The sequence below is a fragment of the Pagrus pagrus genome (genome assembly GCF_965226575.1).
Source record: "Pagrus pagrus genome assembly, chromosome: 23".
NCBI lineage: Eukaryota > Metazoa > Chordata > Actinopteri > Spariformes > Sparidae > Pagrus > Pagrus pagrus.
In genome coordinates this window covers 18834635-18861713 of record NC_140205.1, presented here as the reverse complement: position 1 = coordinate 18861713, position 27079 = coordinate 18834635, and the positions used below count along the sequence as shown (strand labels likewise).

The 27079-nt window shown below is 41.5% G+C and overlaps 1 protein-coding gene across 3 annotated transcripts; it reads right to left on the bottom strand.

Annotated features, from left to right (window-relative positions):
• Window positions 1-1199: 1199 nt before the first annotated feature.
• Window positions 1200-26581, bottom strand: nap1l1 (nucleosome assembly protein 1-like 1). Of its 3 annotated transcripts, XM_084345512.1 has the most exons (16): window positions 26492-26581; window positions 20418-20456; window positions 19234-19322; window positions 16448-16550; window positions 13141-13282; window positions 10876-10968; window positions 10317-10445; window positions 10066-10137; window positions 9832-9971; window positions 9206-9351; window positions 9081-9100; window positions 8345-8467; window positions 7970-8002; window positions 7800-7850; window positions 5774-5810; window positions 1200-3092 (listed from the first exon to the last, which is right to left on the bottom strand). In XM_084345512.1, the coding sequence occupies exons 2-15, from the start codon at window positions 20432-20434 to the stop codon at window positions 5805-5807; spliced, it is 1164 nt and encodes a 387-aa protein (XP_084201638.1). In that variant the 5' UTR covers window positions 20435-20456; window positions 26492-26581; the 3' UTR covers window positions 1200-3092; window positions 5774-5804. The 3 variants fall into 3 exon arrangements, with proteins under 3 accessions (XP_084201638.1, XP_084201636.1, XP_084201637.1); XM_084345510.1 differs by lacking the exon at window positions 5774-5810; XM_084345511.1 differs by lacking the exon at window positions 5774-5810 and having other exon boundaries at window positions 10888-10968.
• Between the last annotated feature and the right edge of the window lie 498 nt (window positions 26582-27079).

Genomic DNA, 27079 nt, shown 5'->3' with positions numbered 1-27079 from the left:
GCACATTGTTGAAACATCAATACATCAATACATCATGTAGCCTGTGACACACAAATGTGAACGCCTCAGTGGTTTGCAGCAACGTTAAGTGTTGACAGTTAATGTTAAAGGAGGTGCTCACTCGTGGACAGTAACTAAGTACATTTGAGATAGAACAAACCTTGAGGTACTTGTACTTGATTACACTCCAGCCTGGGGGTTCTCAAGATTAACCCTCAAGTGTTAAAACAGTGGTCGTTTATTTCTGTTATGTTCTAAATCACTTCTCACAGTTCATATCCGCACCGAGTTGATGATGACCTATGATGGAGGAGTTAATGCTGTGGAGGGAAATGTAGTTTTTACAGCACCGCATTTATCTTAGAGCTGTAAGCTGTTACTTTACAGGCATTGATTTAACATCCAAAACATTACGGATCATTTTAGATTAAAACACCTAACATCATATAGTTATAAATAAACCACCTACAAAATGCTGCTGACGTGTATCTGTAGTTCTCAGATCTTTTAACACAGCTGTAAAAAACATTGGAAGAGGGACACTTTACTACATTTTGATGTAAATATTGCTGTATTCATTTAGAACTTCTACATGTAATGGAGCATTTTACATCTTTACCTAAAGAAAGGATCAGAATACTTTATCCACCGCTGGAGCAGGTGTTTCAGATTCTACTACAGTGTCTACTTTTATTTTGGTGACCTCCTGCATATATGGACAGCCTGGTTTGTACAACTACAGTTAATGTGTGTGAACTTTTATCAGGTAACCTAATTAAGTGTCTCCACACTTGGCTTTAATGTAATCTTACTATTACTGTCTGCAATGCAACTGTTTTGAAGCAGCTCTATTTTTAATTTGTTTCACCTACACTGGCCTCTCTGGGATCAAGTCTAATGGCTCTCTTGGCTTCAGTATGGTATTTGATGTGGTCACTCTTTATTTCATTACAAACCATATTGCCCATGGAGGTCAGGACGTGTCAATACTGTACAATCTCACAGCAATGGCACCCTCTACTGGTGTACAGTTGGCCTGAACGTTATTCCTCCAAAGTTCTGGTCCGAGGATCAGCAGCTTATAGCAGCCAGCTTTCATTTGTGTGAATCATCAGGTGATGAAGAGGTTTATATTTGCAATGAAGTGCCAATAGGTGACACTTAATGACCAAAAAACAAAACAAGTCAACCATATTAGACATGTTTAACCAATTTATTCATGAACATACACGTACAGTTATTGAGTACATTAGTATTTTTGTAGCATAGCATTTTGCCTTGACAACAGCTGCTCAGAAGGACCCTACAGAAACCCTTTTACGTCCTTTTACATGATCTGAATACTCCCTGCAGAATGAGAAGTACCCTGGCTCTCCACAGTGGACACGATGCTGCCCAACACAACCAACACTTGGCTGTTTTCACGACTAAAAAGGCATTAAGAACGGACAGGGAGGGAGGCAGGCTACGGTTTCTTCTCGGTCCCCCTCCTGGCTTTAAGTATTGCTCTGACATGCTTCTCTGTGGCCTTCTGGGTAACAAAGGAAGGAGTTTGGGGGTAGGGAGGGAGGTGGGTCATTGGCCTACACAAAGGCCTTATCACACTTCCCCTCTTTCTTTCACAGTGATTAAAATGAACAGAGACCTCAGAGTCTGGGCTGAGGTCCATGTGAGTCACCTGACTAGTCACAAATTGACGACACAAGAGGTAAATGTCAAAGTGATGAGAAAAAAGGGGCGTTTTGGTGAAGCTGACATGTTAACAGACACTTCAACACCTGGTTTGGCCTTTCCTTGTCTTTCACTGCGCTACATCTGCCCAACCCTGTTCATACAAAGCCTCTCTGAACAGGCCAAGTGTGCCTCCCCAGTAAGAAAGTTAATGCACTTCAGAACTAGATAGCACAACTCTCCACAGAGCGGAGACAGCACCAGCCCCTGTGCCGGTTAAGGCTATGGGGGGCGTCTAACAAAGTGCTGCTCACAGGGAATACTCAGACAGCTAACCGATGACAGGACGCCACTGGTACACCACACACAATACAAAGTGCTACAGAAAAGACGACAGCCACGCCACTGCGAGCCTACGAGGAGCCTGAAGCACTGGATTATTGGGGCTGGGGGGGGCCCCCGAACTGGCCATCATTCCAAACTTCCACATCATAAGGATCCTCTGGAATGTTTAAGAGACTCAACCAGGCTGTATCAAACTCTGGGAGCGACAGATTACATGACAAAGAGGTCGGAAAAATACTTCACTTTTGTTCAAATTAGGTGAGTCCGTCCAGTTAAAGACAAGTTGACTCCCTGGGAGAGAGGGGCACCGACGGTGCCAGCCAGTCTGCTTACTGGAATGTATCAAGAGTGGAAAGTAGTTGAGCACAAGTGGTGCAGGAAGTGGCCAAAAACACCAACTCCGGATCCCATGCTCAGCAAGATTAGATAAACTGGAGTAGCCACCCGGCTGCAGGTCACACATCTGTCCTCCCTCACTAGAGCTGGAAATGCTACAGTGCTTGTACAAGTGCTAAAGGCCCCACTAAGAGTTAAAAAAAAAATTTCACCTGGGACAACCAGAACTGACCAACCAGGAACTTTGGTAGGAGGATGTGGAGGGAAACAGGAGGGGGTGGGGATTATAAATTGACGTCGCCGCGATGCAGTCTAAACCACAGCTGTTGTCTAAGAGCAAATACAACAAAAGACTTCACAAGAACCCAAACTAGTTTTAGCAGTGAAGAAACAAGTTCATGCTTTTCCAGGGAGTTTTTTTTTTTCCTGTATTCTATCTATTGTACAGAGAAGGAGGAAGAGAAGGAAAAAACAGGTCTAGTAAAATACTATGTATATTGAGCCACACAGCTCCCAGTATATTACCATGAGTTTTTGTAACAAAAATCTTGAAACTTTTTTTTTCTTCAAATTCTCTACCAAGAAAAATACAAAACATTATAAGGCGTAAGTAACTATTTTTTTGAACTTTTTTTTCTTTTCTTGTTTAATTTGAGAAGCCGTTACAGTGCAGTTGATCCTCAAGGCAGCCGGGCCAGGCTTCACTGCTGCTTGCACTCAGCTGGGGGGGCTGCATCCTTCTGTAAGAAATCACAGGGGTGGGGTGGACGGGTTGTTAAGACCAAGACCATTCCAAAACACACATACACACACCAGACATACCAAAAAAAATAAAATAAATCACATCACACACAGCAAAGCCATTTCAAGACCTAAAGACATTTAACAAGCTGCTTGAAACGCTGAAACATCTGAAGCGTAGATCGTCTCCTGACTACTTTGAACACAAACAGAATTGACAGATATGAATGCAGGGGGACAGACACATTCAGATCAGACAAAGACAACTATGATTTGTCATCATGGTAGCATCCTCATGAATGCAGTGATTACAAACAGGGTTTGGATCATCACAGTCTGAAGTGATCCATGGCTATGACCCCAACAGTGAGGCACAAAGATTCTGTAGGTGATTTTTGAAATACTTTGTCAAAGTATTAAGAAACAGAAAAGACTGGGATGTAGAAGGGGGGATGATCTGAGAAGATGACCTGGGTTGGATTCAAACCGTGACATCATATTGATTAAACACACTGGAGGCACATCTGGTGCCACCAGTTTATAATGTGTATTCATGAATGGTGAATAGTTTTACATTTTGGAAATACACTTGCTTTAAAGCTCACTCTCTTCTGCATCTATTGAATATCAAGCTGGACACATTAGACAATTAGCTTAGCATCCAGACTGGAAAGAGCGAGGTAACCAAATCAGCTACAACCATTTTGAAAGCTCTTTATAAGTTGTACCTCGTGTGTTTAATCTGTACAGAAGAGTAATAACCACAAATTGTTCCCCTGTTTCCAGTCTTCATGCAAAGCTATGCTAACTGGCTGTTGGCTCCAGCTTCATATTTAATGTACAGACACGAGTGCCATCGATCTTATGCAACTCAGCAACAATCTGAATAAGCACATTTCCAAAATGTCAAATATTACTTTAGCCAGCATGACATTCATTCAGACGTGACAGGACCTCTGTCCATGAAGAGGAGCTAGTGATTTTACTTGTTATGTTGACAGACCAATATTTGTGTGACCTCAGAGTGTTGGCTTTCTAAGGTGGCTTTATCACTTTAGTGCACAGACAGGCTTCAGGGATCTACAAAAAGTGTGAGTTTTGAAACCAATACCAACACTGATATATCAGAGTATATAAATCCCATTATATAAGCTCTCATGTGGACAAACTATGTAAATTGGGACAACATTTTGTTGTAATATTGCAATTTTTGTTCCCGTCTGAGACGTTGTACTGCACATCAATATCAGTGATAAGCTCAATCAGCTGACAGGCCAACGTGTTGGTCAAAAACAAAGCTGTGCAAACTAGATGAAAGGAACATTAAACCAACAAATACGAGCCTGAGAACACACTAAGCTCCATAATCTCCACTGGCTAATGATTAAAATGTGTTGGTATTGCTTTAAGTTCATTTATAGAAGACTTAATGCTGGGATAAAAATAAGTAAATGGGATTAAAATAGCTGATCAACTGCCAAAAGGTGCTTATTTTGATGCTGCTGCTGCAGTATAATGCACAAACACTTCAAACACAACCTCTCGACATTTTGCTCCCGTCAATTAGCTGCCAAACAACAAAGGCAAAACTCAAGTAAATAAGGGATGAGAAGTGCACAGAAAGATAATTAAGACCCCATCATAGTTGGGTTAGGGCGTCCTTCCAACGCACATTAGACACTTGTAGAGGTGACGGCACGCTGCAGCTGTTCAGGCTGCTCTCGGTGGCCTCATGCCACACCGACTGCACTGTAAGGTCATTTTAGCCATTATGCAATACATTTGGCCGCAGCTGAACTCCTGATAGTTTTGAGTCCAAAAATAGTTCTGTGTGCGACACAAGGTTTTAAACACTGCCGTTTTATCACCAAAATGCGAAAAGTAACAGCTCTGCTTCCATTATAGAGCATGATGTAGTGTCTGTTGAAAGACCTCATGTCTGGACAGTTTTTTTTTCCCTGTGGTTTTTTTTTAATCTGCTGCAAGCAATCGAGTTTCTAATGAAAACAACAGAAAACAGGCCGTTACTGCTGACAATGATGGCACCCTCAGGGAGATAAAACACTTTGTTGGCTTTTCTTTTATTTGGGTAATTTGCCAACTATTGGTTAGGACTTATTTCAAACAAACAGCCCTCCAAGGCCATTATCCCAGCATTTAAAGTGCATCTATAGAGAAAAGGCAGCTGAAGAGAACTAATGTGAACAGGAAGGAGGATAAAAACCATGGGCGAATGGACCGATGATGTTTAAATGGGTATTAAAAACAAACATTCATAAACAAAGCACAGGATTTATGGCAGACAAATAATCATCCTGATAAACTCAAAACTACGCTGCGTTTGTGGACGGGACAAATTCAACATGGTGGAGAAAAAAGAAAAAGGGAGGGCTGGACTAGCTTCAACATACAGAAATAATACAGGTGCAAATGCAGAACTCACTATGGGTTAATCTTGATAAAACCAACAACAAACCAGTGGGTTAGTAACTCAGGAGGGTGCAGCACGGCGGCAGGAGGAGGAGGGTGCTCATGTGTAGGGTGCAGAGAGATGGATGAATGGATGGATGGATGATGGAAAAACAGGAGGAAAAGGAAAGCAAAAAACAAACCGGAGAGGGCGAAGGTGACGGGTGGGGGTGTGATGGTAGTAAGCTGACAATTCACAAGCTGTACCTACCAGGATAGGGTTATTTTTCTACTGTCACCACTTAAACCTAGTGAGGAAAAATTTAAAGAGTAGCTGACAAAAGATGCCAAAGTGACCGGAGATGAAGAAACATTAATGAATAGGAGAAAAACAAAAAAAGCAAAACTAGCAGAATACAGAATGTCAAAGACGTTTTTGTTTAGCAAAGAAGCAAAGGTCATGCTTGCTTGTATCGTGTCGGGTCAAAGTTACAAGCTGTGCCTGAACTCAGGCCAGATGACTCAAGTGACGCTTCACAAAAGCCCCAAACCAGACCGGCGTACGTGCACTGAGAAAATCTCATGATTTACACAAACTGTGCAACTTCATAAGCGGTAGACACCAGCCTAGCAACACACTGATGGAAATCTCCTGATACATAGTCTATGGAAAGGGTTTTCATTTGTCTTATTGTTGCTTGCAAACCTTGGAGTTTGCTCAGCTTCTCTTTTGTACACTCTGTATATTCAGTTTTTCAGGTACATTACCTCCGTCAGGAAGGCAGTGTAGCAGAAAATCTCAGTGAATAAACAGCCTACAGGAGAGGACCCATTATTTATTTGTCTCAGTGGAATTACAATAAACTTCACTTTATTTGCGTGTGCGCTTTAATTCAACAGACTATGTTTTATTAGGTATTTATCAGGCAAACTTTTCTACACAAGTAATGCTTTTAAGTAAGGCCAAAATATCAATATCAATGATTAAAATGAATGTTGTTTGTAGGTAACACTTCACTGGTGTCCTCATCTTTATGAATCTGTGTGTTGCTTAAGGTTAAGGTTTTAGTAACAACATGCAAGAGTCAGACTCGGGCTGGGCGGTATATTGACTTCAAAGATGTATCCACACGTTTTCAAACGAGATAGAGACAAAGCTGCTTGTTTGTGTGTAGGATGAATCAGAACACGGCAAATTCTACTCAGCAGTAGTAGTAGTAGTATTCTATTGTGACAGTGAGACAGTGACTGGATGCAGGTGACACGTGTTTACAAAACTGCAGCGCAGTGACGTTAAGACAGTTCATACAGGGGGACATGTATAATATGGCACTCCCTCTCCATGCTATGTGCATATTCAATAATGATTATAGATATTTAAAACAATGTCTGCATTTTTTTCAGAACTGTATTTATTTTAAAGGTCTCTGAAAGTGACTTTATAATCTTTTCCAAAACAAAATTCAAATTGTCTACAACTACAACAGACCTACTTGATACTACTATACGAATGCTACCATTTTGTGTCCTGTCCTGCCAAACCTCCCATCGCTGTAGCACCAGTGCTATGTGCAATCAAAGTTAACATCCAGCCCTGCTATTCATTCATGTATTTAACCGTTTTGCATCTTATTATTTTCAAACAGGGAAGAAAGCCCTGTCCCTGCACAGTCTGTTTAAGCAAAGTGACGTCTCAGTTATGGCTTTGACTTACATCTGAACATGTAACCCACTGTGTAAGAAATACAGAGATATAAGATATATATCGCCATTCAGCCTAAAAATACAGAGATATGATCTTTGGTGCATATCGCCCAGCCCAGAGTCAGTCTAAACTGACTGGTGAAAAATCATTCTGAAAATGCAGGTTCAGGATCTGGTCAGGACAATGGTGAAAAGAGGATAAATCTCTACTGGGAGAGTTTTGTTTTTGTCTGGAAGCCAAATCAAGATCACGACAACAAAAAAAGCTGAAGCAAACCAAAAGCTGGTGTAAAATGAGATGCATTTGACAGTATGTATTCTGTATGTTGAAATCTGACAATTTAGGACAGCTGTTCCCTACCTGCAGCTCAGGAACCCCAATGGGAAAACATTTGAAAAATTCACTCATGAACTGTGGAGGCTCTGAGAGATCACTGCTGCTATCAGAGGCCTCCAGTCAGAGCTGTTTTACTTTTGGAAAGAGCATCCTGAGCCAACAAAGTTGAGAACAGCTGAGTCAGGTCTTTCTCAGGACACCAGAGATCTTAAGAGGGGGAGGGGCTGTGTGTGTGTGTTGGGAAGGATGAGCTCACCTTGGGATCATAGTCGGGGTCGTTCTCCTCGTCAGCCTCCTCCTCTCCTTCCTGAACACACAGCACAAAGAAACTTCAGACTACTGGGCTTCCTCAGCAGTATCTATCACAACACTCAACCCTCGTTTCTTGTTGTCAGTCATTTTCACCAAGGTCTTAAATAGTCTCACCTCATCATCCGCCTCCTCTCCCTCTTCATCGTACTGTGGAACACAAACATGAGGATTAGCTCAGCTAAATATGTGATTAGATTCAAGCTTCTCATTTTTTCCACCCAAAATAAATTTAATATCCAACTGCCAAGGAATCCTTCTTTAGAACAGTAGATAATTTTAGTCTTCAGCCAATGTTTATATAGTGAAATACATTACTAGAACATTCCTTACACCGTATAACATTGCTTTTTTTTGTACCTCGTCTGTTCCTTTGACAAAGCAGAACACAATGAACCATCTATAACGGTGGCATGTGTTCATTCCAATATGGCAGAGTTTACAACAAAACTTAAGAGTCTCACAAACTTGAACTTAAAAGCCAGCACTCACATCGTCATCGTCGTCCTCGATGGCCTCTCCTGTGAAGTAGAGCACAGCCCGAGGTACGATACGTTCACGGATGAAGTGGCCAATTTCAAAGTCTGCAGCCAGGACCGCCTCCGAGTCTTCATCCTGAACACAGACGGGCCAATCAGCTCGTGTCATTTAATTGTTGCTTAACACATCACTAGGTTAGGCAGGATTGTACTCAGGGTTAGGTAACAATACAATGTTTAATTTGACATGATTCTAATTTATCTAAACACAGATTTTATGAAGCTCAAAGTGGCTAATCACTTATGAATCTTCTCCATTATTTAACAGCAAAGAGCAACACAGAAAACATGCAGTCATCTAGCTAAAGGCCAAATATATACTTTAACTGGCAAAACTTGATTACTAGAGTGAGGTCTCTTTGAATATTAGTTTTGCTTCTAAAATATTCATTCATTAATGCAGTTTGTTGTTGTTGCTTGAAGGCATTGAAAGATTTGCTTCAACAGATCCATTAATGAATTTGAAAGAACCTGGATATCAGGAACACATCTGATACTGACCCCAACCCTAGCCCAAGTTATAATTAAATGATTACAGTCTGCAACAAATTTCATAGCCAAAGCTTTTGTGAGACAAAACTAAACTGACATATTGTAGCTGAAGGTTGGCAATGATGTCTGGCAATTGGGGAAAAAGCCATTTGATGATTTGACAACTTTGAAATGAAGTGAAGAAGTACAAGACTTACCAATTCTCCATTCTCTGGAACTGTAAACAAGTGGAGAGCATTCAAGTTAGTTCAATCACACACACATTGATGACAGGCACAAAAGTGGTATAGGTTTAATACTCTTGCCCCGTCATCCTCCTTACCTTCTGGGGGGGTGAAGAAGTTGAAGAAGGAGTCATTGGGGACTGTTTTGGTGACCGTCCTCACTGTGCCGCGGCCCTTGTGCTTCTGTTTCTTCTTGATTGTTTTCAACGTGACGTTCTTGCCCTTTGTCCAGTCAATCGTGCAACTGTGGTGAAACACGAGGAGGAGGCAGCAGGAGAAAGCAAGGTCACTATCCAAACATTTTAAATGTCAAGTCTAAATGACATCTTGGGTTTATTTTAGGAATCTAACTGGTGAGGTCGCTGAAATCCACTTAGAAATGATTCAGAGAGAAAATAGCCAGAGAGATAATGGAGACATGGTGGGAAATGGTTACCATGGTTGTTGAGGGGAGGTTTCATTAAAGGAATAATCCATGAGTCGAAAATGAGTAAGACATTATAAAAACAGAATTACTTTGACGGTTACGCGCCAAATTAACAACGACAATACTGAAATGTCTCACTTGATATAAACTAAGACCACCGAAAAGGAAGTTAGTATGACAATTATACAAATGTCATGACTGAATAAGTTAAAAAAAAAAGGAGAACATAACATATTTATGACTTGGACAACTAAATTTCCAACAAGGTGACGAAATAACACCAGGTGCTGAACTCACCCTGTACAGCACATGATCTCTGGTCCATCGAAGGAGAAGGGGTCGTTCTCGTCGGGCTCTGACCTCATCTTGTAGGTTTTTGTCAACACTGTGTTTGTGAAGAAGTCGTTGGCCTCAAAGTGGAACTCTAACGTGAAGCTCTGGGGACGACCAAACGACGACATGACAGTTACAGGCAGTTCAAAGTCAACAGACTGGCTTCAGCTATTTAATATGAGAGTCATGCTCACTCACCATGGGCTGTCCTGGATCTGAGAATTTTACTTTAATATCTTGTAAATGTTTAAGGATGGGTTCATCGTGTTCCTGAGAAAGAGAGAAAGCATTTAGGAACATAGCGGATTGTTATAATCCACACTGGAGGCCCATGCTCTACACAACTTGGCCAGCAGGTGGAAGCAAACCCTGATTTTTCATTGCTGGCAGCAAATACTGTCTGTGACCCATTTTCACTGTCTCCCCAGCAGCTGTCTGGATGAATCTACCTGCAGCATGTCGCTGAGCAGGTCCACGTTTTTGAAAACCGTTAACCAGAACTCGGGGATGCCTTTGGGGTCTTCCTTCTCCTCGTCCTTCTTCTCTTCCTCTAACTTGGCCTTCTCCTTCATCTCATCCTGGTTCAGGGAGACATTTTCTCTTCAAAATTATGCTTGCTCAACCATTTTTCTTGTCACATATCATAGCATATTAAACAAAGAGCATTTCACCACCTATACCCACAAAGACAGCACTCAGCATTAGGGACTAGATGAAGAAAGAAAAAAATGCAGCGAGGGAGCTAGCTCCATGCAATGCTACCAAAAAAAAACAGCTGCAATAAATCACACTGATTTCAACTGCTCTGTTGCAATACAGACATCCGAAATCAGTGATGAAAAGTCCTTGTTCTTATTGGCTGCATGCAGTGTTGCCATTTTGAGAGGTAGAGCTTATTCTGTTCTGGATGAGACTATTAGCTGCATGCATGAAATTTGAAACAAAAAAATGGTAGAACACAAGTGTTCAGTTAGAGGGGAAGCATGCAGGTGTATACGTCACCTGTACCTGCTTACTTACTGTCAGCTCTTCCTCCTCATCTGCTTTCCATTCACATTCCTCATCTGTGGGCTCATATGCTGCTTTCACTATTTCACTTCTCTGTAAACAACAAGAGAAATAAAAACAAGTTCAAGTTTGGACCAGTGGTCTCACGCTACATGGTTTTTGTGAAAAACAAGTGCGCGTTCTTTGAGACAAGCGAGGACATAGGCTGCTGCTGGAAAACTGGCTGCTCAGCTTGTTTACATGAAAACAAGCCTTTAACACTGCTGCATTAGTGACCTGAGAAACAAACGGGTGACTATCTATGAAATGGTCCACACAGGTAAGACCACTCTTAACATATATATCAAAATTCAAGGGAGCAGAGTCAACAACGCTTTGACAAAATCACAAGCTCTGCCATGTTTTGATCATGCAGTCTTCCATAATGAACACCGTCAGTAGTGCTGAGTCATGCATCTGAAAGTGGTAGAACAATCCGATTTTTATCCATAGTGCCATTCCAGTGCAACTACAGAAAGTGTCAGGTTTGACAGAACTCTTTAGGCAACTGTGTATGAATTTGGGAAATGTCATGTTGGTTTTTGTTCATTTAATGGCCCCCAGGGTTCAGACACTTAATCAGAGTTGATCTCAACGGTAAGTTTTTATAAGATTTGTGGGGGGAGTGAAATATCTATTAAATCTATGTAAAATACTATGATTTCTCATTAAGACAATAATCAAAGTTAAAATGTGATCAGAGGCATCATTTCATCCCCATTCTTCAACTACAAAATCACTTTTCACCGTGGGGCAAGATAAAAACACATCAACAAGTCTCAGTTTTAAAAACCATGGAGACACTTAATTCCAACTGAGCCGAAACGATTTCTTAATTCATCGATTAGTTAATCAGCAAAAGTTCAGTCAATCAGTTAAACAATTAATGATTATCCTGTTTGATTTTAAAGAGGTCATATTATGCTTTTTGGGTTTCTGCCTTTCCTTTATTGTGTTATGTGGCATTTTTATGCATGTCAAAGGTCTGCAAAGTGAAAATGCCCAAAGTCCACACCAAAGGGAGTTACTCTTTCCCACAGAAAACACTGCTCCTACACTGCCTGAAACACCTGGTTTGGAGTCGAGCCTTTACTTCCGTAACTTATGTGTGCCACTATGTAACAGGCATTATATTAATACATATTTGTGTTATAAAAAAAATATACACTCAAGTCAGTCAGTAGTAAAACAGTTGCTACTACTGTAGCAGCGTTATTATAGATCACACTACCTTTTTCGGCATGACCTGCCCTACTCTGCCTCTGATTGGCTTCATCCTGCCTGTTAAGTAAGGCGCATGTGCAACTCTTGCCAAAGATTGAACAGACTTGAGATGTCTCACTCTGTAGCTTAAACGGAGCGTTCAGGACACAGCGTGAAAAGGGATGCTGCAGCAATGCACCATATGAGAAAAATAAAAGTATGGATCTGAAAATTTGCATAAATAAGACCTCTTTAAGCAAAAACATCGTCTCGTTCCACCTTTTCTCCTCGATGACCAGGACTTAGAACCAGGAAGCAGTGTGTAGATGTCACAAGATCAAGATAAATTATAAGGAGCAGTTCTCTACATTTCCTGGCATTTTATAGGCAAAGCTACAGCCCTGAATTCAAGTGTAAACAATAGTAAAATGCTAAAGCTACTATAGTGGTATTTCTGTTTACAGCCATCTACTTTACATCGACGACTGGAAAGATCCATTTTATATCTGAGCCCTAAAATGGATCAGTGGAACCCGCGCTGCTTCCAATTCCTGAGGTTGCCACAAAGATCAAAGATGGAAGACGCGTGTGTGTGTTGTGTGTGTGTGTGTGTGTGGGTGGGGGGTTGTTTTCACTGGATGTACATCAACACTGATCAGCATAAACACGGCAGCCTGCTTAAGGCAACAGATGCTGAGGGAGAATGCATCAACCGTACGTTTTCTCACTGACAATGCATGCATCAACTGCTCCACGTTTTCATATCCAGTTACTCATAACGATCAACAATCATGAAGGTTCATGACTTTAATGGAAACTGAATTGTAATTGTTCAGTTTATGTTTTGAGGAAACCAGGAGTTAAACTCTTTTTAGATTAGAAAGTAGTAGTATTATTTTAGCCTTACCAAATATCAAAATATGCTTCCACAACAACAACAACAACAACTAATAAAAAAACATAGCTGAAAAAGGAGTACGAGTACTTCTAAGTCACAATAAGGAAAAGGTGTAAATGACGTACTTTGTCGAAGAGCGGCTGGTAGAGGGCTGCGTACTTTCTCTCCAGTTCGTGTACTTCTTCGTAGAACTTTGCCTCAATGTGGGCACATTTGACCTGCAGGTTCTTGAGGGCGTTTACACGTCTCTTTACAACCTTTGGTAAACTGTGGAATGACAGACATGAACAGAGAAGATGTGAGTACAATCCTGGAAAAATACTGGTATCAAGGTCAGATTCTTCATTTTATTTTCACCCTGCCTTTTCACTCTATATAGTTAAGACTGGCCAGTTTTCCAAATATAGTTCAGTAACATGACTAAACTATACATTGTAACACAGTCAAAGTAAACAGTGAAAACAACTGGATTGCAAGTCTAGTTGGGTTTGTGGTAACCCTTTAATATATCCATCTTTATATTGATTATCATTTTGTGATTGAGTTTGCTCCCAGACTTCTACATTTAAAACACTCAGGACAAAATGTGCTTAATGGGGAGCAAATGGTATCAGAGGGGACCCTGCCTTTGAAGTTAATCTGCTGAGAGCTTTAGAGCAGACCAACACATGACGGCGCAGCACTCTACCCAGAGGATGTCCAATAAGTCAGGGTTGAATTCCATTTAACAGCAAAGTGAAGAAATTACGTCTTATTGTACCCAGATTTGTTTGTTTATGCTTGAGGAATTCAAAGCCTGGTTCCTGGTGTGGATGATGCAGTGTAGGTTCTTAAAGATTATAAGATTTGTTTTATTTTTAAATTCTCTTTTAAATAATGAGGAACATGTCAGAGTGTTAACTTCTGTATAGACAAGAGCCCGGACTCAAACAACAGCTATGACCTCAAACAACCTCATCGGTCCTGGAACACAGCAGGATGACAGGTTTTATATCTCAGCTCTGTCTTGTAATGCATCACTGCAGCCTGTGACCAGAAGGTAGGTTGGCCTCATGTCAGTTACATAATACTTGTATATAGTATATCTAACACTTTACGGTTCAATAGATGTTGTTAGAGCTGTTTAGGAAACTTGGTTTTAAACTGAACGTAAGGAACTGAACTTTGTTCTTACAAAATTATGTTATAATTCTATGTATGCTTTTTTTTTTATGCAAACATATTACTTTAGCTGATTCTAGAAATTTAGGTTAAATTAAGTAGAAAATTGCAAACAGAAAACACTGATATGTAAAACACTTCTAAATTAGCCACAGTGCTACAAAAGGTTTCAACTACCATTAATTTTACACAAATTGATTAAATCCAATTTCCCTGAGGCCTCAGGCAGCCCTGCTGGGGGTGAAGCCTTCAACATCAATCTACTTATTCCTGAGCAGTCATTTTGACGTGATAGTGGCTTTGTGAGCTGTAGTTTCTCTGCAGTGTGCTAAATTAAACTGCCTGCGTTACCCTGGCATGAGAATACATGTTTGGTCTCAAGTGCTGGGATGTTGTAACTGGTGAGTATGTTGGTGACTGCCAAATACTTGACAAGTTGATCAAAGAGCTGTTTGCTGATGGTTCTGCTGAGAAGAGGAGCAGTGGGTGGCACAGCCCCCTGGCCAAGACACACGTCTACATTCACACAGCATCTCAGAGGCGACCAGCACTGACTGTACCTCTGTTCTTCAGTTAGTTTAGCATTTTAGTCATCCATCTGGTGCATCCAGTTCATCCATGAGTAGGATAAACTAACGATGCCTATTAAAAGGCACTCACCCCCTCTTGGGACTTTTTTATGCCAAGTATTAAAACTTTGAAACACAGTGGGTGTAATCGGGACTTTTTGACACAGACAAAACATGCTGATCCAAAGTACAATTGGAACACAAAATAACTGATTGCCAAAGCATTCACTCACTCAAGTAAATATTTTGCACAAGAGGAACAGGCTAAATCTGTGTCTTTTTAAAATAAATGCCTAGATTTCACTCACCAGCCAAAACAACAACATCTATTGACTTCTTGGTGAAGTTTGTCCACTGGCCAAATGGCTAGTGAATGTTCAAAAGTTAATTTTGCACATTGTCCTCATTTTGTTGTATGCATTAATTGCTCGTCTCGCTCTACACAAACAACCCATCTTTTTAACTCTTGAAGTTTGCAGACAACGCAGCCTAATCTGGGATGGTGACGAGTCTGCATACGGACAGGAGGTTGAACTGGTGCAATCAGAACAATCTGCAGCTGAACACACTCAAAACTGTGGAGATGACAGTGGACTTCATGAGGAGTCCCTAACACTGCTATCCACTACCACACTCAGCAACTGTGTCTGCTGTGGACACCTCGAGGTTTCTGGCATCCACAGGACCTAGTGGGTAACCAACATAGACTCCATTATTAAGAAGGCCTAGCAGAGGATGTACTTCGTGCTCCAGAACAGTAAGTTCAACCTGCCTCAGGAGCTGCTGATCTTGTTCCAGGGAGTCATCCAGGCTGTTCTCTGGAAATCCAACACAAATCGGCAACCAAACAGGACTAAGCTCTCAGGTCAACTATGCCGACATCTTTTCTTTCCATCAACTACACTAAACACGAAACAATGGCTGAATATTAAAACAGGCTGCAGACTGACTGCCTGTTATGCAGCTCTACACAAAGTAAAGCTGTGCCAATTTCTCTGCTACTGAGATGGTTAGTAATGGACCCAACGTGGGCTGAGACTTGACATCATTCTCATGCGAGCAGCTCAGCAGTAGCACCACGAAACCTCACTGTAGACTCAGTATGGGCTGAGCCATTCAGTAGCAGTCTGAAAGTTGAAATCTCACCTCTAGATTCAGTGGTTTTATCTTTTACTAAAATATATTGCTGCTAAATATGAATAAACTTAGCTTGAACTTGATTTGCATAACAGCATTGCTGCTCAACAAGGCACAGCCACCGCTTAGGAAACTAATTAGCATGCAAGTATGCAATTGTAGAAGCAAAACATCCACCTACCATCCAAGTGAGTGTAAATTATTACAACCTACGACTGATGGCCCACAGCATCGGGACTTAACAGTGTGGTTAAAAAACATCTACTCTGCAAGTTACTGATTAAAACATACATTTATTATCTCCCTGTATTTAATTTTTATACAAAAATGGCAGATGGGAATGTTATGATGGAAAATACGGTTATTTTGACCAATAAAACAAAGAAGTGTTTACCAGCCTTTTGCCAAAAAGTTTAATATCAGATGCAATTAGGGAGGCAAACTGCTACTGCAAGCATCTTTGCTGCTTTAGAGTCCTTACAGATGCTGCAGAGGATCTTTAGAAGGGGGCAAGCTGTATAAATGTGCTCAAAGATTATCACCAAAAAAATAGACCATGTCTTACCTCTCCATGTAGCCTGACGGTGAGCCATTCAGACCATCAAGCCTCTCCTGCAGCGCAGCCAGGATCTGTGGATTCTGCATCATCTGCACAGTCAGCTGACGGGCTGAGGAATCAAAACACACATATATACATACAGTCAAAAGAGCTACATGAAAGCAGTCTAATCAATCCAAGAGCATGAAAAGATGCTTTCACTTGTATTTTGATGAGAAATGATCAGACGTGTGAGATTTGATTAGATTAATGCTTTGCTCAAATAAGCAAAATCATGTTTTGGACAGGAATCACTGCAAATGTAGACCATATTTATTTGTTCTAGTCAGTAATGACTTGATGTTCCCTGCAGTATCAGAGCCATCCTGAGGCATACTGCACACCTAAGCGTTATGTGTTTTCACCGAGTGTGTGAGCAGGGTTGGGTTGAGTACAAGAGCAGCTTCCTGCCTAGAGCATTTAGTCATCTGTCTATTACATTCAAAGGTTTGTTTTCAGCATATTTTCCTGTTGTGTGAGTTGAAGTAAACAAGCTTAACAGTGAATGAAGTCAGATTAATAATCTGCCAGCGCTGCATAGATACAAGAGGTAGCAGTCAGCAATAAAGGGTGCTCTGCCTTTGTGAAGCCAGACAGGTGACAGATGGTACAATCCGAGTGTCCGACACATTGCTTGCACCTATCAAAGCTCAGTCAGATCACTGCTGGCAGGTGAGAAGATTAAAGAGATTGGAAGTCACTTTTCTCTGTTGGCACATCCTGGCCATTTTGCTTGTAATGTGTTACCAGCTAGCATAGAGCAGCTGTCCAAGGCGCAGCATCCAGTCAAATAAATACACCTATGCTTGTCTGAATTCACACAACACAAGCTGTTAGGAGATTGCCTTAATACAAAATGCTTCTTGTGGATACATCAGTGAGGTGAGCTATCACAGGACCAGTTGCCTTTTTGAGGTGGTAATGAGTGCCTCTCTTTGTCTTTACCCCGATTTTCACAAAACATTGTCCCTGCTGACCACCATGCACTTTCAAAATTTTAGAATCACAATTACTCTCAAAATACAGCAATTATACTTTCCTCACCTGCAAAGGCATGAGGGTACGTATGGCATAAATATCATCAAGAGGGTGTACGTGTAGGCTCATCAACATACTTTGAATTTGTTGCAACTCTGTGGAGCCCTACAATAAGCAACAGAATACGACTGCACATTGTGCCCTCCAGTAGTGCAGTGTAAAGTTTATTTTTGATGACATTCCTATCACAAGGTGTATTAAGTCTGTTTTCTTCCATCAGTTCAGGCACTAACTGTAGGTGTTAATGAAGTTAATGGGATCATTCTGCCTGCCCTCGGTAAAGCAACTGACGTAGGGTTAGGCGTGTCGTAGCGGATCCAATGTGGATTCACATTGGATCCGGTGTTGCAGTGCAAACACAGATTTTCCCCATTCATTTCGATGAGGGTCGTCCGTTTTGGCTGCGGCGGTGCGTGCCAAAAAGTTAAGATGGAGTCAACTTTTGGAGAAACTCAGCAAAGAAACAACTGATGCCATAGCGGACTGTAAAGTAATGTGTCGTGTGTATTCACTCAGTTTGGCTTTGTACGCCAGTTTGAAACACATCTATGGATGCCAATGATCACTGTAGGACTGTATATGAAGAAGTATATGTGCTGGTTCTTGCAGACAATTTAGAAATTTGGGTGCTTGGTTGACCCTCCACATGTTTGTGCTACCGAAAACGCCGTTGTTTAGCCAAATAGCTGTTGTCACAGCCACAGTAAAGCACATTATTTTTAATATGCTAACACACCTGTGACAGTATTGCAAAATTCATGGCGTACAAGAACATTGTCAAAGTTAAGTCACTGTACATTAAAAGGTCTGACACTGCAGTCCCACCATCTAGTTTAGCAGTGGACAAATACTTGCTTGTTTGAGGATAACCCTGCCAGTGTTGCTGCCAAGGTCTATACAGGCACCTATGCATTTGTAGGTTGAGCATTTATGCATCCATATTTTCTAAAAGGGAGAAACACCATCTGCAACGGTGAATAAACTTGAGAATGGAGGTTGCTGTATAATTTGCACTGGTGGGTGGCAGCAGGCATAGTTTTACCTTTTGTTTTTAAACAACTCACTTACACAAATCATACGAGCTGGGCTCTGATTTGTGGGTCCCTCCGAGTTTGTTACTGGTGACTCACGGCAGCCTTAATGCATGATATGTCAGGTTTCTTAGTGACAGTAAGCACAGTAATGTTGGTCGCTATGACAGATCAGTCGTAGGCAGTCAGACTGAGCCTTATTTCAAGTCTGGCTTTTAAAAAGACTATTCAAACTTGCTATAAATAGACTAGGCTAAACAGCTATCTATATCCATCCACAGTGAAGCCGTGAGTAGGCTAATATGAAAGAAAAAAATCTGTCTGAATCATTTATTGAGCATCAAAGGATGCACAAACAGCATCAAGATCCCAAAATAAAACTGATTATGCCTCCCAGCTCCTAACTACAATTCAACATCATGTCATGCAAATAACTCTGCTCAGTTTAAATGCCATGCAGAGGCACACAGAGTTCAAACCGTTAATCTGCTGCCAAGATGACATTTTTATACACCTGAATGAGTAAAAACCTTGTATTCTATGCATTCTCTTCTGCAGAAATTCGCATACATTTTTTACCATGTGTTAAATGCATTTTAAGACACAAACCACTTACAACTATTAAAACGCTAGAAATTACACTGTCAAAAGTTTGTACCAAAGAATTTTTGCAGAGAGCCCTACCTTTGCTGTTTTCATCTTCTCCCGTCTCCTCTTCTTCCACTTCTTCCACGTCCTCCATATCTGCCGGGTCCATCTCAGCCTGGTCTTTGCTGCTCAGGGAGACACAAAGGGGGGGGAGAAGAAGGGAAGGTCAGCCAAAACACAACACTTCAGATTGTTTGCACAGAATTAACACTGACCACCAAACTGCTTCTGGCATGTTTAGGGCGAAGCTGCCAGCAACTCTCGACTCGCTGCCAGGTGGGCAACCAAAAATTAAATTCTTATAATTCCAAAACATTACCAATTTGTCAAATTGAACGATTAAGTGGGGAAACTAGTTTAGTCTTAAACTACCTTAGAAAAACTAACTGCCTGAAGCTTCAAATTGCAAAACAGTAAGAATGATCAGTAGAGACCTCGACTTTGAAAACTAGCATCAGTTGCAGCCACACTAACATGTCTTGCTCACTGGCACATTCATTCATTCTGTACAATATACAATTCACAGCCTTTTAAACCATAGACTCCAGTAAAGCTCTAAAAATCTCTAGCAGTAATCAAAACTGGAGGCTTTCTTTACCCATGATGCTTTTCCAAGCACTGAAACCTGACACCCTCCTTTAAGATGCAGTGCAGGAGAGCTCAATACCAAACCCAACACAGCTTCACCAGCAAAGCCTATCACCCTCCTGCCATTCTGCAGCACGGTGAAAATCAATGGTCAACAGTGGAGGAGTATGTATGTGAGGAAGACCGCATTCGTCTCTGTTGTGTGACAGCATTACTGATGTTGGAGCAATGTTTAGAAACGTCACTCAAACGTTGTCAGAGTCAGAAATTCCTTTATTAGTCCTGCAAACAGTGACATTTGTGCATCAGCAGCCAAAGGACAGTTCAATAACAAAGTTGTAACATGTTTTGTATATGTGCGTCAAACTGATGATGCAACCTGAGCCCAGGTGTGGCACCCCAAACAGCCCCAGCCTTTGTAAACAATTGCTTCCATCAGGGCTCATCGAGGGAAAGTCTGCTGCACTTCCCTCTATAGGTTACATTCATGCTGCATATATAACCACGCCCAAATCAGTGAAGTCACAGCAGGTTATCTCCCTGCTGCCCATCTCAGGCACCACGAGTAGTAGATCAACAGAGGAGACAGGCAGCAGAGAGGCCAAGTGTTATTGATAAAAAGATGTACTTACTTGTCGATGTCTGCCATCTTAGCTGAGTCTCAAGTGATGCTGAGGAGAGAAGAGAAAGTAATTAGTTTAGAAATACTGGACCACACAAACTAATTAGTGTTGACTAAACATTTGACTGTCACCGGATCTGGGTCAAACAGCATTTGCGAATAACTCCTGATGCTAATTTAAGATGCTTAGAGTACTACAGGGGTGATGTTAAACTTAGCAACACATAATGAAAGACAGTTGAAAACAGCTACAGATTTTTTTTCTGAGGAAGGGGAGCTATTACAAGTTTTTCTTTGATGCATCTCAAGAGTTATAAAGATTTTCTTTATCTTGTTACATCACCGTGGTTCTTTCCCCAAGTAGAACGCAGACATTTTTACATTTTTTTCCACATAACGGCAACTACCAAGACTCACTGACGAAACACAGATACTACATGATACCAACTGCTTTATACTATCGGCTCACAAATCTTGACACAGCTGTCAGAATTCTTACATAGGGATAAACAACCAATCATTTTGGATCTGGCAACATTCAAATGATTAATTCTCGATCACAATGTAAGGAAAAGATACATTTTTTCTGTACCTTTCTACAAGCTCTGTACATGTTTTTTATGTCGACAAATCATTGAAAAAAACAATGTTATCCATACAACCTTTAATGAAAGTTTGAGAATTAAAAACTTGATTAAAACATTTGAATTTCATTTGTTTTTCATTCTCGTAATTTCTTATGGAAGAAAACTGACAACACTACTATGTTTGTTCACCTCAGCCTGCTGGTGTTGCAGCGATGCTCTCCTTCACAACAGCCAGGCTCTACACTGTGACACTTATGCTGTATAAGAGTGAAAATTAGTGTGAAGAATTTGGTCACAGTAACTGAGTGACTCTGTTCTGACACCTGGGTTGGCAAAATACACCGATCCACTAAGCTCCGGTGCCATTTATCATCATCAAAGCTCAGTGTACAAAACATTCAGGTAACAGCTTCATTTTTAGCCGGAGATGACTGACGCTTCCTCCAGTTAAAATGACAAATGCGCTGGCGGCAGGTCACATCAGCTGTCGCTAATTAATGTGAATTCCATGAGTAACTTGATGGCCAAAATTAAACTTGGCTGTTGACAGGTTTGTGTACCGTCTACAAGCCGGTGTGTCTTCATCACAGATGGTTTGTGAGGGAAGAAGCTTCAATTGTAACACCGCTGTAAAATCATAGAGGACTGAGTGTTTATTTCAGTTCCTTCAAGTCCAACAGAGTGACGTGTCTTCTAAACTTTCATTCCTTTCAATAATTAAAAAATAAGATTTATGATCCAGGACCTTCATTATTTGGATCAAGTAGCTTATAGCTTGTTTTTTCACCGTGCCAGATACCTATTTAATCAATATTTAGGTACAGAAAAGTATTGGATCCGATTCATTATCAGATAACAAATATTAAAAGGACTCAAATCAGTACAAAACATACTTGACCAGGACCTGTAGCTAACGTCATGAATGAGTGAATGAAAGAATACTTGCACCTGTGTGAATCTTGCCAACACAAGAGACATTTAATAAAAATGCTGTTCGCTGCATATTCAGTACAGATCAAGTTCCATTCCCTAAACCAATTTTTCATGCTTTGGGGTCACACAAATCTCAGACATTCAAAGCTGAACTTGACTTTGGTAGCCTGCCGATTCCCAAAAAGATTTAAATGTTTCACATTTATATGTAGTCCTCACCCCACTCCACGTCTGCACTCAGAGATTTAGTAGAACAGAACAAATGCTATACCCAATTTATATTACGTAACCAAGATTTTACATAAAGGCTTTAACTCTTGACTTTAAAAATCATGCCAACTATTTTCATGCAAATAAAATCAAAATAACAGGCATTACAAGAAATCCTACTCTTGCAAAACACTGCTGCATGTGCACCAACGCCATCAAAGAGGAAATGCATAAAAAATGCATATAAAAAAGGAGCCCTATGCAGCAGTCAACACCTCACTGACAGCCTGCATTCAGTGAAAGATCAAAGCCAAGCTCTTTCCTTAAAAAAAGAATAAAAACCTACAACAACTAGCAACTGAGAAAGAATCTCACTGAAATTGTGAAACTGTGCTGTTAATATATCGTCATATCAGCAACACAGAAGCATACCTTTTAATGTACGCTGAACACACCTAAATGTCTGTTGCTTCGAAAGAAGTGTGGACCAAGCCTCGCAATAATGCAGCCAGACTAAGCCTCCCATGCAGCTCCCTAGAATTTGGGGGGTTAATGAAAAAGTATCACCAAATATTGTCCCTATTTTTTTTTTTTTTTTTTTTTATTAAATGGTTGGTACTGTAGAAAATGATGGTTCAGCAACATTTTTTTCCATTCTTTAAGAATAGCCCTGTGAGACCACAACAAAGTAAAGTTTTGGGCAGCATTAGTAGCAACAACAGGACCACATCAGATGAACACAGACCTATATTTGTCAATCGTCATATCAATTACCAAATACAGAGCAGTGTAAGTGAAGTATAGATTTAGTTGAGATTTTAATCATGACAATCTTCCTTTTCTGTGTACAAAGTGCGTTTTATTAAGCCCTGGATTTGGTTAAGTTGGCCCACATATTTATAAAAAGTAGTCCCCTTCTCGGTCCAGACGGGATCAACCCTGGCTGTGACTCACCCACCCCTCACCCCCTCCCAGAGCCTTCTTCCCCTTAGAGAGATGGATTACCATTGCATTCTTTTGTGAGGGGCAGATCGGTGGCCATAAGACAGTGAGGCAATAGATCATGACCTGCAGTGACAAAGGTGTCAAAACACACAATCGCTAAGGTGGCTGTAACTCTAGACCAAAGCCTTGTGCTGCTGGTTTATAGACGGGGGAGATTTTTGCTTTTAAAATTGCAACAGAGCGATACATGCAGTTCATTTGATGTTTGTCGGACCAGAATAGAGCTGAAGTCACTGAAGGTGATTTGTGTTTGGTTGGACTCACTATCGACAGCCAACAGGTCACTAAAGGTCAATATTAAACAAGGAAGCTCCTAGGTGTGTTAAGAGGTTATGCACAGGCCTCCTAACAGTCCGCTCTGTCTTATGTGTAGTTTATTTGTTTCTGCCCCACCTGTCTCATGCTCCCTAAGGATTCAGACAACTCTGTCACTCCCTCCAAACTGGTCCAGCCACAGTACAGTTTGCAAAGATAGTGTCAACCACTGGAATGAGAACAAGTAGGACAACAACCTCAACCATGAAGAAGACCAAGAGGCACTCTGACAGAGGGTCATTTGTCTCAATGGGACATCCAGTACCTGAGCATTCTACCGAATATACATATTCCCTGCTACCAAATTATAAAAACATACAGTAGTCGGAAAGTGTAACTGCTTTTGAGGAGATTTCATATATTGTGCATTGTGATATAGCCTAAAAATATTGGTTATTTTAAGGCCATATCGCTCAGTCAATTGAGCGCCTGATTAAATGGAAAGCGACTCTTGTATTTCACGTCATTTTGCTTCCTTTTTTTCTCTTTACTAATTAGCCAGTTAATAGTTGTCAGCTTTTCAACACTAAACAACATCCCTAGTTTGGACAAATAAGATATTTGAAGACATCACCCAAGACACAGGGGGAATTACGCAGGACATTTTCACCACTTCCTGACAGATGATTCATCAGCAAAATTGGCATTAATTGTAATTTGTATACCTCTGTTACATATCAGATGTGGCAAATATTATTCCGTTGCTACCGTACTGTCCAGTTCCAATGCAGAATCACACATTCATGTAGAGCGCAAGTCTGGCACCATCACGGTCTGTCAAAAATCACCTGCAGCAAATGTGAATGTCATTTCAATAGAGTACAGACTGGGGCAAAGGTTCTAATCCTAGTCTTTGACTGCCACCTCCCTGCTAGCTTACCATCCTGTCTAGTCATTAATTGCATTCACTCGTCATCCCAGGAGTAAAGTCCTTTATTAGACAGTGACACGGTTAATGGTTCTGGGTCCAAAGGCCCAAAACTTAAAACCTCTGGGGTCCACAATAGTCAGAAATGAACCATCGAGATGAAACCATTTTCAGATTTAAAAACATAACCAAGAAGAAGTCTTAAAATCCTAAAAAATAAGTTGTGTTTAAATGAGCAGGATGGATATCCTTTCAGCAAAGCCATCATATCATCACCATCTCTCTATATATTAGCTGGCCTACATTCGGCTAATACTGCAAGATTAGTCAACTACAGAGCTGATGTGACAGTTCAGTGAGCTCTGAACAAAGTCACGTTGCAGATCAAATTGTTTCTTCCTTCATGAGGGGATAACCGATGAAGAGAGCTGTCTGTGTTGACTCTGATTTGTGCCTTTAATCATGTCCCATTTCTCAAAATGAGAGCTGCGTCCTGTCATTTCTTAATTTGGAGAGCTGTCACTTTTTAGTCAACAACGGTCTGCATGAACAAATCAACAACCATGAAAGAAAAATGTAAGCACATATCACACTGCAATATCTAAGGCAAGATGACACCATCTACCCCGGCCTTCTTGTGTTCTCTATTATGCCAAATTATTGATGGGAAAGTACTGTAGAAAGCTCTTAGCAGCAGGCGGGCATTTTTCAAATATACCGTATCTGCAAAATGTGATGACAGGGTGTTTTGACTTGGGGTCAATACTTGCTTTTTAATGGACAAAAATAGTTGCAGTGCCATGTAATGTGGACAAACTGCACTACAGGGAGACAAGGCTCCAGCACTTTAAATCAATGCAGATGATGCCTGGAAGGAGTTATGAGTACATTTATGTTGCGTGTCACTGCAGAAGGTCCTGGAATACCTACACATGCTTGCACATTTTCGTGAAATATAACATCATTTCAACGATGAAATCTGAAACTCATGAGAGAAACATCCACATCTGATTCATCCAAGTGATGATTCATGATATGAGACATCTGATACATTTAACAGGTCATATTCAGTTTGGACTCTAACCTTCTAATCATCTCGGCCCTGTCACAAAAAGTCAACAAATACAAAAATAGCCACAAGACAATTCATATATTCTCAGATCTGGGTATCAACTATAATGGTAGCACTGGTTGAGCAGACTGACCAAACACAGACCTTTTCTTTTCTGGGACAGGCTTTTTCTACTAATCCTGCCCAGAGACCACGTGTTGCATGCTCGAGTCCAGCGACCCATCAATGACTGACAAAAAGCCCCGGGTGGGTGCATGCCTGCTCACTCTGAAGCCACATTTTAACTTCATGTGGACCAAGCGAGCCGGGCAACCTGTTGAAACGTTTACCATCCAACGTCATGTAACAAATGTCCGCCCGCTTCCTCCACAAACAAGCCCCTGGCTAGTAAACAGGCTAACTTTAGCCGGCCTGCCCGGTCTTGTCAATGCACTGCCTGGCTAGTTGAGCTAGCTTATGTGCAGCTAGCTTGATGCGCACCGCTTGGGCTGAGCAAGTGGGAGGAACAGCTTCGACAGACACGGTGCCGTAGCTAGAAAATATGGGCCAGTTAGGAAGTGGTGCCAAGGCTCCGGGACCATGTTTTAACAGGCTTTCGCCGTGTAACGCTGATATCGCCGGCTACCTAGTTGAAACATCCGCCGTGTGTTGTATCCCTAAAGGTCCAGACTCACATCCACAGTTCCCCACCCTGAGTAACATCCTCCAAAAAATAAGGTCAAGTCCATAAATACAAGATAACGTTACAAGACACGTGTCAACAAATGTCGATAAACGCCGACAATTACGGGAAATAGGCGACGTTTCGTGGTTTGTACCAATGCAACGATTGTCAAAACAATCCGGGGCAGACGGCCGTGCATAATAACCGCTGTTTTATTATTTTTTTTAAACGCGTGTAACGTTAACACACATCATGGTGGAGCCAGTCTCAATGGCTGCTGCCGCTGTCTGACTACACTAGCATTAGCAAAGAGGACTAGTCCTCCTCTGCCGCTGTTAAATTCAAGCAGCAGGACTGCAATTTAACTTCTGAGACGACGCACAAGTTTGGGGCGTTGGCGCCGGAGCCATTTCCAGGTCCCGTCCCTTACCTTCGCTCTCTGACCGGAGGCTGGACTGGTGAAGCGGCTCTGCGCAGTGAAGAGGTCCCGGGGAAGAAAGAGACTCCGCTCCGATGGCGGTAAAAGGGGAGAGAGATCCCGCCGCCCGCGCTCATATACATCCGACGTCATCACGTAAACCGGCAGTCACCGAGGCAACGCTGTTATGGGAGGGGCAGCGGCGAGGGTGCCCCTGTAGGGTGGAAGGGAGGGTGGGGGGGAGAGCAGGAGATGAGAGATCATCATCACCACCACCAACATCTTCATCTTCTCCTCCTCATTCTGATACTCCTCTTCACCACCTCGTGCACACTTCTTCTCCCCCCCATCATTAACTTCCTCCCTCATAATCAATTTCCTCAACATATCTTTCCTCATCACAATCATTTTGTTGAGCATCATGGCTGTGTCACTATGATGTTCCACCATCCCCGTCATCCACCTGCTCCTCCAGCAGTGGAGCAGTCACCTTCGTCTTTTTCCTCGTCACCACGAGCTGGTACGGGAGCTCACCCTCCACGTCGTCATCGTCTCTGTGACCTTCATTGTCACAGGCATCATCCTCGTCCTCCCTTTTAT

Coding starts and splice junctions, on each gene's coding strand:
- nap1l1 (XM_084345510.1), bottom strand. Junction 8,468..9,080: donor TTCCAGAGAATGGAGAATTG/GTAAGTCTTGTA, acceptor GTCTGTGTTCAG/GATGAAGACTCGGAGGCGGT. Junction 8,003..8,344: donor TCGAGGACGACGATGACGAT/GTGAGTGCTGGC, acceptor TGTGTTCCACAG/TACGATGAAGAGGGAGAGGA.